The sequence below is a fragment of the Scyliorhinus canicula genome, chromosome 16 (assembly GCF_902713615.1).
Source record: "Scyliorhinus canicula chromosome 16, sScyCan1.1, whole genome shotgun sequence".
Classification (NCBI taxonomy): Eukaryota; Metazoa; Chordata; class Chondrichthyes; order Carcharhiniformes; family Scyliorhinidae; genus Scyliorhinus; species Scyliorhinus canicula.
The window spans coordinates 120,356,905-120,377,320 of record NC_052161.1 but is presented as its reverse complement, the minus strand read 5'-3'; the positions used below and the strand labels follow the sequence as shown (position 1 = coordinate 120,377,320).

General features: G+C 43.0%; 1 protein-coding gene across 1 annotated transcript in view; it reads left to right on the top strand.

The window, feature by feature from the left end:
• The window catches only part of ubr4 (ubiquitin protein ligase E3 component n-recognin 4), a 207,540-nt gene that overhangs the window by 161,595 nt on the left and 25,529 nt on the right, over positions 1 to 20,416 (top strand). Inside the window, 8 exon segments of the mRNA XM_038822101.1 lie at positions 2,453 to 2,533; positions 3,169 to 3,256; positions 3,428 to 3,555; positions 8,147 to 8,254; positions 8,766 to 8,885; positions 13,735 to 13,925; positions 14,360 to 14,533; positions 14,788 to 14,887. Coding sequence (XP_038678029.1) covers positions 2,453 to 2,533; positions 3,169 to 3,256; positions 3,428 to 3,555; positions 8,147 to 8,254; positions 8,766 to 8,885; positions 13,735 to 13,925; positions 14,360 to 14,533; positions 14,788 to 14,887 — 990 coding nt within the window.

Below are 20,416 nucleotides of genomic sequence, written 5' to 3'. Positions count from 1 at the left end.
TGCTGCAGAAGTACTCCTGCAATAGTGTTACATAGGGAATTCCAGGATATTGCCTCAGTGACAATAAAGGAATGGTGATGTATGTTCAAGTTAGGATGGCATGCAACCAGGAGATAATGGTGTTCTCATATTGTTGCTGTTGTCCTCCTTGGTGATGGATGTAGCTGGCAGATTGATGCTGTGGAAGTAGCTTTTTAAGCTACTTAAAAAGTAGCTTTTTAACATGGAAAAGCAAGGACAGTGGTCAACATGGGAATACCACCACCTGCAAGTTCCTCTCCAAGTCGCACACTCGCTGGTTTGGAAATGAATCATCATTCCTTAACTGTCACTGGGTCAAAATCCTGAAACCCACTCCCGAATTGCTCTGCAGGATATCCACAGCCCACAGACTGTAGTGGTTCAAAAGTTGACTCACCAACACCTCAACGACAATTAGAGATTGACAATAAATGTTGCTTTCGCCAATGACGGCCACATCCTGTGAATGATTTTTTGAAATACAGAATTTCAGCAGAGTGCCCTCACTCCTAATCAAATGGCAAGTTCCACCTCCAGATTAATTTTAGTTACTTTCACTTTCACCATTAATATTTTCAATCAGTTTGAGTCAGTTTATAACATTTTTTTGTCAATGTTTTGTTAGAACGTAACAAATAGGAACAGGAGAAGACCATGTTCAGGTACACCAAGCAGAAGCAAATAGCATGTTGGCCTTTATTACAAGGGATTGTAATAGGGGTTGAACTTGCTCCACCATTCAAGATGATCATGGCTGATCTGGGCTTCAACTCCACTTTCCCGTCCACTACTCATACTCCTTAATTCCCCAAGGGAGAACAAAAATCTATCTATCCCAACCTTAAAAATATTCAGTGATGGTGCAGTCCTACGTCAGAAAATTACAAAGATCCACAACCCTTTAAGTGAAGAAATTTCCCCTCATCTCCGTTCTAAATGATAAATATCTCCATTTTCACCTTTCAAGCCCCTTCATAACCTTCACTTCTCATTCTTATAAACTCCACAGACTATAGACCCAATTTACTCAACCTCACATCATAGGACAGCCCTCTCATCCCAGAGACCAATCATGCAAACCTTCGCTGCCCTGCCTCCAATGCAAGTTTATCTGTCCTTAAATACGAGATCAAAATTGCACACAGTATTTGCACAAAAGACATATTCCTGCATTCCAATCCTGTTGTAGTAAAGGCCAACATGCTATGTGCTTCTGCTTGGTGTACTTGTATGTTAACTTTTTGCGTTCCTAGTACGAGTACATCCACATCTCTTTGAATGTCAACATCGATGAGTTTCACACCTTTAAAAAATATTCTGCTTTCCTATTCTTTTGACCAAAGTGAATAACTTCCCTTCTCATTCTTATAAACTCCAGAGACAATGGACCCCAATTTACTGAACCTCACATCATAGGGTAGTCCATATTATTCTCCATCTGTCATCTTATCCACTCAAGTAACCTGTCCATATGCTTTGCAGCCTCTTTGTGTCCTCCTCACAACTTTCATTCCCATCTAGCTTTGTATCATCAACGAACTTAAATTCATTACTCAGTGTCTTCATATACGTCATTAATTGACGGCTAAGGCCCCAGCCACGGATCCCCGCGGACTCCATTACTCACAGCCTGCCACCTTGAAAATGCTTAATTTATCCCTACTTTTTGCTTCCTGCCCACTAATCAATGCTCTGTGTTTGGCTAACTGACTTACAGTTCTCCGTTTTCTCGCTTCCTTCTTTCCTGAATCACAGTCTTCCATTTGATTGGCCCTTTTGATTGGTACCCCTTCCACAAAAATTTGCTCCCTCCACCACCTGTGCTCACCGTAGCAGCCATGTGTACCATCTACAAGATGCATTGCAGGAACTCACCAAGGCTCCTTAGACAGCACCTTTCAAACCCACAACGAGCAACATCTAGAAGGACAAGGGCAGCAATCTCAGGGTGGTCCAGCTGAAGACCTTTCCAACTGTATAGGTCCCTTTTTCTTCCGTACTGGTGCCAGTATCCCATTAATCAAAACTAATTTCTCCCGCACCAACTTTTGAGCCATGCAATCAGTTTTCTTATCTTATTTACCCAAGCTAATTTGCTTGTGGCTCAGGTAGTAATCCAGAGATTATTAACTTTTGCGTTTCTACTTTGTAATTTAGCTCCTAGTCGCTCATATTTCCTCAGTAGAATCTCTTTCTTAGTCCTATCTATGTTATTGGTAGCCACACGGACCACAGCAACGGGACCCTTCCCCTCGCACTCTCAAGTTCCTCTCCTGCTAGGCGGAGATGTCCTTAACACTTACACCGGGCAGGCAACACAGCCTTTGGACTTTACCTTTTGGCTGCAGATAACTGGTTATTTTTCTTGCTTACAGTATAGCTTTTATTCAAATGTAATATTGATAATCTAATGTCTATCGGGATTTTTCAGCTTCTCGTAAACAACAAAATCATTAGCTTGGACTTATCGGTGGCTGAAGTGTACAAGAAGGTCTGGTGTCCAGCCAATGAGGTGAGTGTAAGCCAGCAATACAGAGTGATCAGTACAGCAAATGGATTCTTGATAAGAGGTACAATCCTGCAATAATTAAAGACACAATTGGCTGTTTGACTGGGATGGGAATAATAATCGCTTATTGTCACAAGCAGGCTTCAATGAAGTACTGTGAAAAGCCCCAGTCGCCACATTTCGGCGTCTGTTCAGGGAGGCCGGTACGGGAATTAAACCCGCGCTGCTGGTCTTGTTCCGCATCCAGGCCAGCTGTTTAGCCCACTGTGCAAAACCACCCCTATTATTATAGAATTATCGCACAGGGCTAAATAGCTGGCTTTTAAAGCAGACCAAGGTAGGTCAGCAGCACGGTTCAATTCCCGTACCAGCCTCCCCGAACAGGCAGCGGATTGTGGCGACTGGGGCTTTTCACAGTAACTTCATTTGAAGCCTACTTATGACAATAAGCGATTTTCTTTTCATTTCATTTCATATCTGTGAATAGATCAAATAAAATGGTTTGAAAAAATTCAGTGAGATGTAGCCTGTTGCCAAAACATCTGTTTCAACTGTGTTTAATGATTGACCTAAGTATAACTGTGAGCTGTAACTTCCAAGTGATTATTCAGTAAGTAACCAATTTGAATGTTGCAAAGGGGGAGCCAATGCGTATAATCTACCGAATGCGAGGACTTCTTGGAGATGCGACTGAAGAGTTTATTGAATCATTGGATTCAACTACAGGTAAAAATATGAATGACACACAGATAATGGTTTTATTTACAAGCTTTCAGCTATTACCTATTGTTCCAAATCAAGTTATAAACATATCTGTTGCTCTGATATTCACTACCTGCGATACATCTACAATAGTTACTGTCATGGTTCTAACCATTAATTATTCTTTCTGTGTAGATGAAGAGGAGGATGAAGAGGAGGTGTATAAAATGGCAGGCGTGATGGCTCAGTGTGGCGGTCTCGAGTGTATGTTAACTAGATTGGCTGGAATCAAAGACTTCAAGCAGGGTCGACACCTTTTAACTGTGAGTATCAGAGGCAGTGTATTTTCTATGCTCATCATTTGTAGATTTATTGTACAAACATTGGGGCTTAGTGTCCAGGTTCGTGGCGCCAGTTCTAAGAAATACAATTTGCGCAAATTTTAAGAATTTGCTTCTGCAATAAGGATGCCAAACATTGTTTATAAGTTGCCAATCCTGCCTAAAGCATATTATTGTAGTTGGGTGACGAGACAATATAGCAATTATCGCCATGAGTAATTGTAAACGGCTGGTTGGCAAAATACTTAAGTTCTTGGAAGAGCTGATTAGTGACAGCATCGCAAAGTACAGTTAATCATTTTGATAGCAATGGGAAAGAAACTGTGGCAACAGTTGTGACAATTATGCTCTGATGAGAGGAGCATTTTGGACAATCAAGGTCTGTTTTTAAGTAGCGCAGGAAAAGGTTCATGATACTTGTTATTTTGCAGGCTCCACAAACTAGAGCAGTTAATCCAGCCTGTATTATTTATTAGGACAAACTACTGTGGGTGGTAGAAATCCAAAATTTAAAAGGAAAATGCTCAAACATGCAGTAGATCAAGCAGGATCTGTGGACAGGGAAACGGTTAAATACTCAAATTGATGACTTTTATCAGAAATGTAAGATGTTGGGAGATTTGGGCAGCACGGTAGCATAGTGGTTAGCACAGTTGCTTCACAGTTCCAGGGTCCCAGGTTCGATTCCCAGCTTGGGTCACTCTCTGTGCGGAGTCTGCACGTTCTCCCCGTGTGTGCGTGGGTTTCCTCCGGGTGCTCCGGTTTCCTCCCACAGTACAAAGATGTGCAGGTTAGGTGGATTGGCCATGTTAAATTGCCCTTAGCGTCCAAAAAGGTTAAGTGGGGTTACTGGGTTACGGGGATAGGGTGGAAGTGTAGGCTTGGGTAAGGTGCTCTTTCCTAGGGCTGGTGCAGACTCGATGGGCCGAATGTCCTCCTTCTGCACTGTAAATTCTATGATTTTAACAGGTTATAAGCTAGTACAGAATCAGAGAAAAGGAATAGTGGAGGTCGGAAAGAGTAGAGGACATGAGTGGTCAAATGAAGCCAAAAGGAGGTGGGTAATGGGACAAGTATAGAAACAAAAGATGGGTCCAGAGGAGGTTTTTTTAAAAAAGTGAAAGTACAATATTTACTAACACCTGTCCCAGAAAATGGATTATCATCTAAAGTTATGTAATTCATATTGAGGCCGGGAGACTGTAAATTACATGATCAAAAGATGAGACACTGTTGAGCTTGCATTGAGCTTCATTGGGGCAGTGCAGGAGACGAGATCAGAGTGGGAAGGAAAATTCCAAGTGACAAGCAGGCGGAAGCTCTCCGGATCATGCTGGTTGCTGACTAAATCGTGGTGTTCAACAAAGCAATTACTCAATCTGTATTTGCTATCCCCAGTATAGAGGCAGCGCGGTAGCATGGTGGTTAGCATAAATGCTTCACAGCTCCAGGGTCCCAGGTTCGGTTCCCGGCTGGGTCACTGTCTGTGCGGAGTCTGCACGTCCTCCCCGTGCGTGCGTGGGTTTCCTCCGGGTGCTCCGGTTTCCTCCCACAGTCCAAAGATGTGCGGGTTAGGTGGATTGGCCATGCTAAATTGCCCGTAGTGTCCTAAAAAGTAAGGTATGGGGGGGTTGTTGGGTTACGGGTATAGGGTGGACACGTGGGTTTGAGTAGGGTGATCATTGCTCGGCACAACATCGAGGGCCGAAGGGCCTGTTCTGTGCTGTACTGTTCTATGTTCTAGAGGTGACTGTATTATGAATAGGCAAAACAGTGTACTAAGTTGGAAGAAATATAAGTAAATTAGTTTCACTTGAAAGGAGAATATGAGCCCTGGCCAATGGGAAGATAGAAAATGAAAGGCCAGATGTTTCATCTCCAGAAGGGGGAGTCTGTGTGGGCGTGATGGAAGAGAGTATTGGAATGATGCGGAGGGTATGGTCCCTTTCTGACTGCTGGAGGGTGGGGTGGGTGAGGGTAGGTATGTTTGGCAAACAAAGAGGAATTGTGTGTTTTGGGGTCAGAGACTCTGGATAGGCAGGACTGTATGTGGCATATTACTCCCATGCCATATGTAAGAATAAATCATTTGCTGAAGTGCCTGAAACATCCAGGTTTAATGTCCTGGGCTTCTCTTATTGAAAGCAGTTCTTGAACGTTCTTGCAGAAGTTTCATCTTGTTGTTCGCGTTGTCCTTATTAGTCGATGTTTATGGTGCCTAGTCCTGGATTTTTCAAAACATTCTCTGACATCAATCTGTCTTTGATTAATGCTCCTTCCCCTTTTCTGAGTTCTAAAGCATAAAAGCGCAACGCTACTCTTTCCATTGTATTCAAAATAGTTACTTGTACTTTGTGATGCTGTCACAAATCAGCTTTGCCAGGAACTTACCTAGCTAGCAGTTTACAATTGCTCATGACCATAATTACTTGGCCCTGTCATCCAAGTACGAGATTGATGTGGATCACATTTGCTTCAAGCAGGATGTACACCTTATAAACAATAGTTGACATCCTTATTGCAGCAGTGAATTCTTAGAATTGTTGCAAATTTAGCACACTGGGCTAAATCGCTGGCTTTGAAAGCAGGCCAGCAGCACGGTTCGATTCCCGTAACAGCCTCCCAGAACAGGCACCGGAATGTAGTGACTAGGGGCTTTTCACAGTAACTTCATTTGAAGCCTTCTCGTGACAATAAGCGATTTTCATTTCATTTCAATTGATGACCTGCTGGAATTGGGTATTAGTTTCACAGATGCTGTGGTAACAACTGTTGAATCATTCCTTGATGAGAAGAGCATTTGGGCAAGCAAGATCTGCTTTTAAATAGGACAAAACAAGGCTCAGAGCATTGTAAGGAATCCAATTGTATGACCAGGTTCCAGTCATGGAAGCACCTGTCCCAGCTGCAGTGTATGGCACCTTCCTACACAACAGCATTCTTTAGTGATTGCATCCTGGGCTTGTGGAGCAGTATCGGCTGACCACTCGGCATCCAAATATATATAATTCTGTGAGGCTCTCACCTCAGACCTTCACAAGGTGTTGCATCTTCCTCTGCAACCCAACATCACTCCCAATAAACTGAAGGACCAGATGGGAAGTCAATACCAAATGAAAAATGTATGACCAACAACTAGCTTCTGAATCATGTTGTCCAATATATACCTTTCCATGTTTTATGGTTGCAACCTTTCTCCATTCAAAATATTGGGTTGCTTTTGATAGCCATGACTGGGGGAATAGCACTTAGTGACTCAATCAATATGCCTCATGCCAGATATTTAATGCACTACTTCTGTAAGATTACTGTTGTCCCTAACTGGAAACTTAATCATTAATGCAAATCTACTCTAAAATTCTGACAGTTTTTTTCATGGAAAACTGGAATTTCCTTTAGTAGGATTAATAATGTCTTTTGGTTGATAAATTATATTTAATTTTACGTTTTGGGTGTGCTAAAGGATTTTACCTATGATGGTTTGATGGTCTGGATACTGTGTGACTCAACGTGAAGATGATTATGTTCCCATGATATCGCTGCTTTTATCCTTGATAGAGGTAATGGGAGTGTTGAAGTAACCTTGGTGAGTTGATGTAGTATATCCTATAGATCAGAAATACTACAGTCTCACTGCATTGCTAATATAGGGTGTTGATGTTGGGTTCAGAGGCAGGGGCCCCAATAAAGCTGCGTTCTCAATTGTGCAGGACTTACTGAGTATTGTGGTCCACCTTACCAGATGAGGGGTAAGTATCTCGTCACTTTCTGACTTGAGCCCCGTAGATAGTGGAGACACTTTGAGAGATTGAGATGTGAGCAATTTGTCAAATTACCCGTGCTCTTCCTTGCTCGTGTAGCTACAGTGTTTGTATGGCTTGGCAAGTTATGCTTTCAACATTGCTATTAGCTCCTGGAGAAGTAACCCAATGTTGCAGCCACAAGTCATCCTACCTACTGCTGCACATATCTATTCCTGCATATCACCAAGTCAAGTCTCGGTCAATAGGATCTGTAAAGCTCCGATGTGGAGTAATTCCCATCTATTAACTAAGCAAGGACTAGATTTGGCAGCTGTCAATAATGTTGTTACCATGTGCCTTTGGAGCCGACATTTCTGCCCCTGCAATGTCTTCTCTCTTTCTCGTTACTGTACTGTTACTTTCCTACAACGTGGATGATGCTGAATAAGAGATAGATTAACTTTCTTTAAAGTGTCTTTTTAAATGACGTGTTTTCTATACATTGAACTCCCACAGTTGTCCTGTAGGTTTTGCTGCTTGCTTTGGATTTTATGGTTCTAATTTTCTCATTACTTTGATCAGCTGATAGTCAACCTGGCCATGGTTTGCATGTAGGAGAGGGAATGAGTGGTCTCTTAGCATGCAACTTCGCCAGAATTAATCTAGACGCAGAATTATAATTGGAAAAGCTGTGCACGGTATTTGTTTGAGAACTTCTACGGTATTTGCTGGATCACTTAAACTGAGACTTCAAACTCATTGGGTCAGTGCTGAGCTACATGTTTCTTAATAGTCAAATATATCAGAGTTTGTTTTTTCCTTTTCCCCAGGTGCTACTGAAGCTGTTCAGTTACTGTGTAAAAGTGAAGGTGAATCGACAACAGCTGATTAAGCCAGAGATGAACCCGCTGAATGTAATGCTGGGGACTCTCAACCTGGTGAGTCTCAGATCTCAAAATGAAAACTTTGTAAACTTGGGAGAATTTCTGATGAACATAACTAAAACAACTGGAACGTTTGAGGGGGTGTTCCACCTCAGTCTCGTGTCTTGTCTGCCCAAAGCAGAATGATTCTGTGTGAGAGACTCTAAATAATTATGGATTTCCAGGGTACTTTTACTCAAAATTTATGAAAGCTGGTCAACTGTTCAAAACAAATAATTCTATTGTTGAAGGGAGCGTGGAATATTCATTTAGATTAATAGAAATATCAGAAAAAGTCGAGAAATACAGAGAAGATCTAGAGAGCAAGATTATCCAGATGACATCATGAGCCCAGACAGAGAGAAATCTGATGACCTCATGGAATTTTCAGAGCCCCAGTTGAGAATCTGTATTTTGCATCATGTGGCCAACTTTTTTTTTTAATTGCCTGCACTGACAAAAACATTTTTTTTTCCAGCACCTTTTTGTTTGTTTTGCGTTTAATATGACATTGTTTGTACTCTAGGCATTGCTTGCAGAACAGGAGAGTAAAGACAGTGGCGGTGCTACAATTGCTGAGCAAGTGTTGAGCATCATGGAAATAATTCTAGATGAAGCAAATGCAGAACCGCTAACCGAGGACAGAGTGAGTATCTTACTCAAATTCTTAAGATCTGAGCATTATTCCATCATTTGAATATGGAGAATGGAGCTAAAGGGAGACCATCATTTGTGGAACTCTACTCCAACAAGAAGTCAGCACCTAGAAAAGAGGAAATACAATATTGAAAAAAGTGGTTGCGCTAATTTGAGCAGCCCAGTAATGGAAAAGCTGAGTTCAGCACAGGTATTGGGAATAGTACTGTGATTTGTCTTGATGCCCTGGGTAGAAAGGAGGGGACACCGAGTGCTCTCCAATGAATCTTGCTGAAACTTCAAGTGTAGGCACTGGTTGAGTCTGACTTAGCTGTAATTCCCACCTCTCCCTCTCACACAGGAAAAAACCACATTGCACTAGACTACTGACATCCACTGGCACGGCTTATTTCATTTTTTGTTCATTATTCAGTTAAGTGTCACTGGCAAAGATGGTATTGGTCATCGCTAGTTGCCCTGGGAAGGTGATAGTGAACCGCCTTCTTGAACCATTGAGGTCTGTGTAGTGAAAGTGGCCCCCACAGTGTGATTAGGGGTGAGGAATTCTGGGGTTTTGAACAAGTGACAATGAAACTGGATGGAACAGCGGTGATGCATGCCCAAGTCAGAATGTTTAGTGACTTGAAGGGGAATTTGGTGTTCCCATTTGCCTGCAGTCTTTATCCCAGATTGACTCCTGGGATGACAGGATTGCCATATGACGAATGGTTGGCTCGACTAGGCCTGTATTTACTGGAGTTTCGATGAACGAGAGAAGATTTCTTTGAAAAGTATAAAACTCAGACAGGGCAGGACAGACTGGATGTAGGCATAATGTTTCCCCTGGCTGGGGGTCCCAAGATAAGAAGTCGGCCATCTCGGACTAAGATGAAGAGAAATTTCTTTCGTCACAGGGTGGTGAACCTTTGGAATTGTCTACCTCAGAATGCTGTGGAGGCCAACTCACTGAATGTATTTAAGAAAGAAATAGATTTCTAGATAGTAACGGTGTCAAGGGGTATAAGAAGAGAGCGGTAGTATGGCGTTGAGATAGAGGTTCAGCCATGATCAGACTGAATGGTGGAGCAAGCTCAATGGGCTAAATGGCCTTCTCCAGCTTCTATTTTCTATGTTCTTCTAGGTGATCAAGGGTTTGGAAGCACTGTTGAAGACAGCTGAGTGAATTATTGCAGTGTATCCTGTAGCTAGTAGATGCTGCAACCAAGGTGCAGTGGTAGTACCTGGGCTGCTGATAAAGTGGATTGCTTTGTTCTGGGTGGCGTTGAGCTTCTTGAGTGTTGGTGGAGTTGCAGTCATCCAGGGAAGTGGGAAATATTTCATTGCACTCCTGACTTGTTTCCGGTAGACGAGGGAGAGAATTTGGAAGAGTCAGGAGGTAATCAATTCACTGCAGTATACCTAGCCTCTGACATGCTGTTGTAGCCATAACATCTATATGGCAAGTCCAGTTGAGTTCCTAGTTGCTACACCCCAGGATGTTGATGGTTGGGCACTTTATGATGATATGCAATGTCAAGCGATGGTGGTTAAACCCTCACTCGTTGAAAATGGTCACTTCCGGATGCTTGCATGGTGCAAACGTTACTTGTTACCTGTCAGTCAAACCTTGTTGCATGTGGGAATATTCATCTGAATAATTGTGAATGAAACTGGACACTGTGAATACATCAGCTACCACCTCCGCTTTTGACCTTATGATGGAGGGAAGGTCCAGTAACCACCATGTGAGATATCTGTGCACCAGTACCAGTAGGACCATGTTCCAGCAGGACCATGTTCCAGCAATTATTGGTGCATTTGGCAGAGGGGGTTAAGCAGGACATTGGCAGAATTAAAAACAAATTGATCAAGTGCTTTCTGCTCGATATGGTTTGGAACCAGAACCCATAGTGCACCTATCCATTGAGCCATCCTTCTGCAGGGAATGAAAGACAAAAAGAAAACAAAAAAAGAAACAACGAAAGGGAAAGATCTGCTTTTTATTTTCCCATCAGAATTTCAGCTAAGGTTGGTTGACAATAAAGGTCAGTAAGCTTTTGAATGTAGGAAGCAATTGGGTAATCGGGAATATTGGGAGGGCACAATAACGGTAGCTGAAAAAGCAGCCAGCATTGGTGAGTAAAGAAGATGAGGAAGCAAGTAAAAAAGAAGCTTCAAGTGTAAATGGAAATGTAGGGCTGAAGAGGTGTAGTGAGGACGTGGATGTACACGTAGATGGGAACCTTTTTTGAGGATACAGAAAGCCATTGGACCCATGGGTAAGACCATAAGAACTAGGAGCAGGAGTAGGCCATCTGGCCCCTCGAGCCTGCTCTGCCATTCAATGAGATCATGGCTGATCTTTTGTGGACTGAGCTCCACTTTCCGGCCCCAACACCATAACCCTTAATCCCTTTGTTCTTCAAAAAACTATCTATCTTTATCTTAAAAACATTTAATGAATGAGCCTCAGCTGCTTCACTGAGCAAGGAGTTCCATAGATTCACAACCCTTTGGGTGAAGAAGTTCCTCCTAAACTCAGTCCTAAATCTACTTCCCCTTATTTTGAGGCTATGTCCCCTATTTCTGATTTCAACCGCCAGTGGAAACAACCTGCCCGCATCTATCCTATCTATTCCCTTCATAATTTTATAGGTTTCTATAACATCCCCCACCGCATCCTTCTAAATTCCGAGTACAGTCCCAGTCTACTCAACCCCTCCTCGTAATCCAACCTTCAGCTCTAGGATTAACCTCGTGATCCTCTGCACATCCTCCAGCGCCAGTACATCCTTTCTCAGGTAAGGAGACCAAAACTGAACACAATACTCCAGGTGTGGCCTCACTAACACCTTATACAATTGCAGCATAACCTCCCTAGTCTTAAACTCCATCCCTCTAACATCTGTAAACCAATCTCTCTTAATCACCTGTAAACCAACTTTTTGTGACTCATGCACTCATGCACTAGCACACCCAGTTCTCTCTGCACAGCAGCATGTTTGAATATTTTATCATTTAAATAATAATCCCTTTTGCTGTTATCCTACCAAAATGGATAACCTCACATTTGTCAACATTGTATTCCATCTGCCAGACCCTAGCCCATTCACTTAACCTATCCAAATCCCTCTGCAGATTTCCGGTATCCCCTGCATTTTTTGCTTTACCACTCATCTTAGTGTCATCTGCAAACTTGGACACATTGCACTTGGTCCCCAACTCCAAATCATCTCTGTAAATTGTGAACAATTGTGCGCCCAACACTGATCCCTGAGGGACACCACTAGCTACTGATTGCCAACCAGAGAAACACCCATTAATCCCACTCTTTGCTTTCTATTAATTAACCAGTCCTCTATCCATGCTACTACTTTACCCTTAATGTCATGCATCTTTTATCTTATGTGTGGCACCTTGTCAAAAGCTTTCTGGAAATCCAGATATACCACATCCATTGGCTCCCCGTTATCTACCGCACTGGTGATGTCCTTAGAAAATTCCACTAAATTAGTTAGGCATGACCTGCCCTTTATGAACCCATGCTGCGTCTGCCCAATGGGATAATTTCCATCCAGATGCCTCGCTATTTCTTCCTTGATGATAGATTCCAACATCTTTCCTACTACCAATGTTAAGCTAACTGGCCTATAATTACCCGCTTTCTGCCTACCTCCTTTTTTAAACAGTGGTGTCACATCTACTAATTTCCAATCCGCCGGGACCACCCCAGAGTCTAGTGAATTTTGGGGAATTATCACTAGTGCATTTGCAATTTCCCTAACCATCTCTTTTAGCACTCTGGGATGCATTGTATCAGGGCCAGGAGACTTGTCTACCGTTAGCCCCATTAGCTTGCCCATCACTACCTCCTTAGTGATAACAATCATCTCAAGGTCCTCACCTGTCATAGCCTCATTTCTATCAGTCGCTGGCATGTTATTTGTGTCTTCCACTGTGAAGACTGACCCAAAAAACCTGTTCAGTACCTCAGCCATTTCCTCATCTCCCATTATTAAATCTCTCTTCTCATCCTCTAAAGGACCAATATTTACCTTAGCCACTCTTTTTTTTTGTTTTATATATTTGTAGAAACTTTTACTATCTGTTTTTATATTCTGAGCAAGTTTACTCTCATAATCTAATGGAAATATGAGCACTGAGCAAATAAGTTCACAGAGAATGGCAATTAATGGAGGGTTGAGAGAGGGCAGCTGGCATTGAGGACATAGGAGAATTGTGGCCCCAAGTGATGAAGACATTGTTAACCTTTCTGTGCCAGTGAAGATATTTTCAAGATGAAAACACATAGTGCTCCTGAATCCTTAGTTGGCTAAGGTTCCCCACCAAAAGACTTTGCGCACGGTTACAGACAGGAAGGTTGATAGTAATAAAGTTAGAAGCATGGCTTCAGTTTTGCCTATATGAAGTTAGAAGAAAATTTGATTCATTCAGTTCGGCTGGCAGTTGTTCAATTGAGTAATTACTCTGGAGAGTAGAGCAAAGAGAAGAAAAGATTAAAGCATGGCCGTGGTGGCACAGCATTTATATGGAACAACATTCTGCATGATATTGCAACGGGAAAGAATGTAGACAATGAAGGGGAAAGGACCAGAAATGGACATCTGCGATACAGTGAGAAAAAGATATAGGCAGTATAAGAATTCACTCAACCATTTGAGTTCAAAGTTCATGAATTTGAATCATCTGGGCTGTTCTCAATTCATAGTACATATTGAGGTGTTTCTGTGCTTTAATTAATGTATACCCTAAGAGCTGACCATTACATCCTCTCTCTAAGTATAGAATTCTCTTGTGTGTAATGGAAGTCTGTAGCTAAATTTATCTCTTGCCACTAGGGTAACCTGCTGCTGACAGGAGACAAAGATCAACTGGTGATGCTGTTGGACCAGATTAATTCGACATTTGTCCGTTCCAATCCCAGTGTTCTCCAGGGTTTGCTGCGTATTATCCCATACCTGTCCTTCGGAGAATTGGAGAAAATGCAGATTCTTGTTGATCGATTCAAGCCCTACTGTAATTTTGACAAGTAAGAGACAGTTGTTGGCCTGTGAATGGTGACTCACAGATATGAACATCCTGGAGCTAAGCACTTCCACTGAGTGCCTTTTGTAGAGCTAAGAAATTCACAGAAAGTATGAAGGAGCATTTAACTTGCCTGAATTAATCACCTGAGGAAGGAGCAGTGCTCCGAAAGCTAGTGTTTGAAACAAACATGTTGGACTTTAACCTGGTGTTATAAGACTTCTTAGTGAATTAATGCAGTTTCATGTGAATAAGAAACCATTTTTTATGTTAAAATATTTAAACAAACAGGGATTTAAATGTGTAATTTAAAGATTATTCTGAAGGTTGGAGCATCCTGCCCAGCCTTGCTTTCACTCACTTTCCAGTTTTCACTATGATTGTTGTACTAATGGCCTTTCTAATTCTTTCTACCTCTTTGTTGTGTGCTGTTCTTAGATATGATGAAGAACATAACACAGACGACAAAGTTTTCCTGGACTGTTTCTGTAAAATTGCTGCAGGAATCAAAAACAACAGCAATGGACATCAATTGAAGGAACTTATCCTGCAGAAAGGAATAACCCAGAATGCTTTAGAATATATCCGGAAACATATTCCAAGTGCCAAGAAGTGAGATTCATTTCGCTAGCGCTAAGTGTTTAAAATTGTTTAGTTTTATATGTGTCCTGTGATATTTTGTTGGAAATTGTTAGGGTCAAAGAAGTGTTAATGGAAGGGTTGTTACAGGGCTTGTATACAGCAGGAGGAAAGGCAGAGGTGCAGGTGATAGAAATACGTAATATCTGGAAACACTGTCTATTCCTGATAACTGGCTTGGTAACTGAAACCTCATTTTTAACATTTACACTATTATCTACTTATAGCCTTGATGCAGATGTGTGGAAGAAGTTCTTATCAAAACCAGCTCTTCCTTTTATTCTCCGCCTACTACGGGGACTGGCTATGCAGCACCCTCCTACACAAGTAAGTTTTTATCTTTGTGTCTCTCTCATTCCTGTACCAGCCTCCCCGGACAGGCGCCGGAATGTGGGGACTAGGGGCTTTTCCCAGTAACTTCATTGAAGCCGACTCGCGACAATAAGCGATTTTCATTTTCATTTCATTTTTCATTTTCATTCTCAATCTCTCCTATTTATCAATACATCTTGTACATTTCCTGTTCTCCCAGGTTGCTACACTTCAGTGTTGGGAAGCAGAGTAGGCAGCTGTTTTGTGGAGAACTGGACCTCTATAATAGGGTCTAGATTTAAGTAGCATTGCTGATTTGCTGTGGGGAAAATTTCACAAATTCCCAGGCACAGTCCTCAAAAGATAATGTAAGGAAAAAAGAATAAAGTACAAGAAAGATGGAGCAGCTGCAAAGAGAGCCAAACAGAATAATGTACAGGAAAGATGGAGCAGCTGCAAAGTGGGCCAAATGGCCTCTGCCGCCTCTCACCAGCTTAAGTCTGGACCAGGTGACCTCTGTCCTCTTTCCAGCTCAAGCTCGCAGGCAACTGAGCAGTTGAGTATATGGAATGTTATTTTTTTTTTTCAAATTTGTTTTTGTTTGAGATTTTACTACTAAACTCCGTGACTTTGATATTACTAACAGGGACATCATCCTAGATGGCATTTAATTTTTTTCCTAAATCTTAGGGATGAACATTACACTGGAGAGCAGCAAGTGATGCTCGTGACACCAGGTGGATAAAGGGTCAGCTAAAGGAGAGCAAGTTGTGGATAATAGTCAGGGGAGTCAATTGCACCTGGGGAAATATGCTAATTAAGTGGGCCCATAATGTTTCTGCTGTACAGGAATGACTTCAATTTAGAAACTATGCAAGTTGGTCAAACTCCCAAACACTCTGGAAGTGATGATATAATGTGAATTTCTAAAGCAGCAACAAAAGTCCTCAGCCAATATCTGCCAGTGACCAAATCTTGTAACAATCCATGAGGCCATGCTGCACTATATTGCCAGTTTTTGATTTGTTGGGCCACACTGATGCTGCTGAATTTATTGCCCATCCCTCATTGCCCTGTGCCCCAAAAGGGTCAATTACAAGAGGTAGGGCTGGAGCTGCATGTAGGCAGACCTATGGACAGCAAGTTATCTTCCTTAAAGAGCATCAGTGAACGTTGGAATTTTATTTTTCATCGTCATTATCTGATTCTCAACCACAAGTTACCAGGTTTATGGAATTCACAATTCCAACAGATTGCCTGTCCAATACCATGACCACTGTATTCACAAAAGGATACAATAGACTAGAAGACAGCCACCCCAAGCTGAAGTTGTATGTCTGTTGGTCAAATCACACCTTGAGTACTGCATTACATTCTGGACACAAATTATTCTGGCAGCATTGCAGGGAATAGTTGTAATGATAATCCTTGTGTCAGATGAATAAGCAATGACGATGTTTGTAACAATTTGAGATTTTCAGTCTTGAAAGGGAAATGAGAAGTTTGATGAGCTACTAAATGTAACAAAACAGTTGGTCCTGATAACACATTCACTCCCCTGAATGCACTGAGGTTTTGCAACAATCCAGCAGCTCTAATCGGTCTTTGCCCATAAATTATCAGTGTTTTCACAACATGACTTGCTGGAATTTCAACTCACCAGGTTTAGTGCCATAACCACTGCAGTACCACTTATAGGAAGGATGTAACTTATAGAAGGAGAGAGTGAAGAGGAGATTTACAAGAATGTTGCCAGGGCTAGAAAAGTGTAGCTACAAGAAGAAGGCTGAGTGGTGACTTACTTGAGGTGTACAAAATTATGAGGGGAAGAGATCGAATGGACAGGATAAAATTGTTTCGCTTCGTGCAGAATTCTAGAACCGGGGACAAGTGGCAATAATAGTAAGATGAGGAGGAATTTCTTCAGCCAGAAGGTGGTGAATCTGTGGAACTCATTGCCGCAGAAGGCTGTCGAGGTCAAGTCGCTGGCTGTCTAAGACAGCAATAGATAGGTTCTTGATTAAGGGGATCAGGGATTGTGGGGAGAAGGCTGGAGAAACATATCAGCCATGGTGGAGCAGACTCGATGGGCCAAATGGCCTAATTCTGCACCTACGTCTTATGGTCTTATGACAGACGGTGTAGAGGTGGCATGAGGAAGAAACATTTTTACGCAGAGGGTTGTGGGTGTCTGGAATTCGTTGCCAGAGTTGGTGGTGGTGGCAGAGACCTTGAACTCTTTTAAAAAGTACCTGGATCTCCACTGTAACTGCAGTAAGACGAGGGTTATGGACCGGGTGCAGGAACGTGGGATTAGAAAGGGCACCTGGGTGTCCTTGGGCTGGCATGGACATGATGGCCTCCTTCTGTGCTGTAACTTTTCTATGATGTGGTTGGCTCTTTAGGGCACAATGGCAATTGTCACTGGAATAGTCACCCAGGTACCAAAGATAATGCTCTTGAGGCCCAAGTTCAAATCTCACCATGGCAGATGGTGAAATATGAACTCAATAATAATCTGCAATTAAAAGTCCAATGATGACCATGAAACCATTGTTTTAGGGGGTGTCTTCTGCCGCAGTGGGTTGCATCCCTGCCTGAGTCAGCAGCTCTGGTTTTAAGTCTCACCCCAGGACTTTATGGTCAAGGATAACATGTTCCTGCAAAATCCTAGTGTCAGGCCAGTGACCTGCTCCATCAAAATTAGCTACGGAAACAGATGAAAATCTGCCTTGTGCACCACTAATTGTGGGAAGGGAAACAAAACATATACAAGGAGGGAGAGAGAAAACGGGGAACTAGAGGATAGTTAGTTTGAGAATCAGTTGTTGCCAAAATGCTGTCATTTCTTGGGGAGATGGTGACATAGTCGGGTGTTGGTTAGCTCAGTTGGCTGGACGGCTGGTTTGTGATGTGGAACAGCGGCAATACGTGGGTTTAATTGCTGTACCGATTGAGGTTATCCGTGAAGGTCCCGCATTCTCAACCTTGCCCTCGCCTGAGGTGTGTGGTGACCCTCAGATTGAAACACCACTGGTCAGCTCTCTCTCAAAAGGGCAGAGCAGCCTCTGGTCCTCAGGATGGGGTACTGAAATGAAAGTAATCAGAGACCCAACTTAATGCTCTGGGGACATGTGTTCAAAGCCCACCGCAGCAGCTGGTGGAATTTAAATTCAGTTACTAAATCTGGCTTAGCTACCATGAAATTACCATCGATAGGAGAACCAGGTATATAAAGGAGCACAGGACTGAGAGCCAGGGGGATAAATGAGCATGAGAAAGGGCAAGACTGGGAGCGGAGTGAGAGAGATAAAAAAAGATCAAGAAAAATCAAGACTGAGAGCGGAACCGGGAGAAAAGGAGCACAAGAAGAGCGAGATTGGGAGCCAAGCCAGCGAGATACAAGAGCGCAAGAAAGAGCGAGTCTGAGAACAGAGCGGGAGAAAAAGAGCCTGAGGAAGAGCAAGATTGGGAGCGGAGCAGGACAGATAATTTTTTTAATATCTTTTATTGTCACAAGTAGGCATACATTAACACTGCAATGAAGTTACTGTGAAAGGTGTCTGTTCGGGTACACAGAGGGAGAATTCAGAATGTCCGATTCACCTAACAGTACGTCTTTCAGGACTTGTGGGAGGAAACCAGAGCACCCGGAGGAAACCCACGCAGACACGGGGAGAACATGCAGACACCACACAGACAGTGACCCAAGCCGGAAATTGAACCTGGGACCCTGGAGATGTGAAGCAACAGTGCTAGCGTGCTGCCCAAGAGTTAGATTGAGAGTGGAACTGGGGAAATAAAAGAGCTCAAGAAAGTGAGACTAGAGCGGAGTCGGGAGATAAAAGTGCGAGACTGAGAGCGGAGTTCTAGCTTTTAAGTATCTTCCAAAAGGTTTAATTTGAAGGGTGTCATGGCAGGAGTGCTCAAAGTCATGGTGTGCTCCTCCTGCTCTTTGTGGGCAGCTGGGAACATTTCTAATGTCCCGTGCCAGGAAGCATGCAGGAAATGTCTCCAGCTACAGCTCCTGGAAGCTTAGATTTTGGGAGCTGGAGCAGAGGCTGGGGACGCTGAAGAGCATCCGTGAGACGGAGAGTATCATGGATTGCACATATAGAGATTCCACAGGCAGTACACGCAGTACAGGAATCTCCTGTGGCCAATCCCCTGCAAATCAGATATACCGCATTGGATAATGTTGGGGGGGAATGAATTCAGGGAAAAGCAGCAGCAGCCAAATTTGTTGCACCATGTTTGACTATGCTGCAGAGGGGAGGAATAAAAAGGTGTGGAAATGCAATAGTTATAGGGTATCCCAATGTAAGGGGAATAGATAGGTGTTTCTGTGGCTGCAAATACGACTCCAGGTTGGTATGTTGCCTCCCCGGTGCTCGGATCAACATTGTCTCAGAACAGCTACACGACATTCTGGGGAGGAAGGGTGACAGCTAGTGGTCCTGGTACAAAGACGCATGTAAAAAAGTAATGAGGTCCTAAAATCAGAATACAAGGAGCTAGGAAGTAAGTTGAAAAGGAGGACCTCTCAAAGGTAGTGATCTCAGGATTAGTCCGAGCAGAAATAACAGGATATAGCTGATGAATACATGGCTGAACAGATGGTGCGAGGTGGACGGTTTCAGATTCCTGGGCCAGTGGAACGGGTTCTGGGGGAGGTGGGACCAGTACAAACTGAATGGGTTACACCTGGGCAGGACCGTGACAGATGTCCTTGGGGCAGAATATTTGCAAGAGTGGTTGTGGAGGATTTAAGCTAAAATGGAAGGGGGTGGAAACCTATGCAAGGAGTGAGAGGAAGGGGGAACAGAGACAAGAACAAAAGGCAGAAAGGGGAATAAGAAAAATGATAGGCAGAGAAATCAAGGGCAAGAATCAAACAGGGCCACAGTGAAATATAATGGGAACAGATCAAGGAATATTAAAGACAAGCCTCAATACGTAAAGAATTTGCAATCGAATAAATGAATTAATCGCACAAATAGATATTGCTGCGTATGATATAGTCAGGATTTTTTTTTTTTATAAATGTTTTTATTCAGTTTTCATATTTTATATTGAACAAATTACAAATTGTTAGGAGAGAGAAAAAAAAAACAAACACGCAAAAATTAACATACATATTTACAGGTAAGCATCTTCGTAGTAGTAACTGCGCCCCCCCCCCCCCCCCCCCCCCCCCCCTCAACATGTTTATTTAGTTTGGTTTTGGGCCTTAGCTAGCCATCGAACCCCCGTAACGAACCTGTAGACCCCCCCCCCCTCCCGCTACCTTCCCCCGACTATTCTTCCTCTTGTACATTGGCCACAAATAGGTCCCGGAACAGTTGCATGAATGGCTCCCACGTTCTGTGGAAGCCGTCGTCCGACCCTCGGATGGCAAATTTGATTTTCTCCATTTGGAGAGATTCCGAGAGGTCGGACAGCCAGTCCGCAGCTCTGGGCGGTGCTGCTGACCGCCAGCCAAACAGGATTCTACGGCGGGCGATCAGGGAGGCAAAGGCAAGGGCGTCCGCCCTCCTCCCCAGG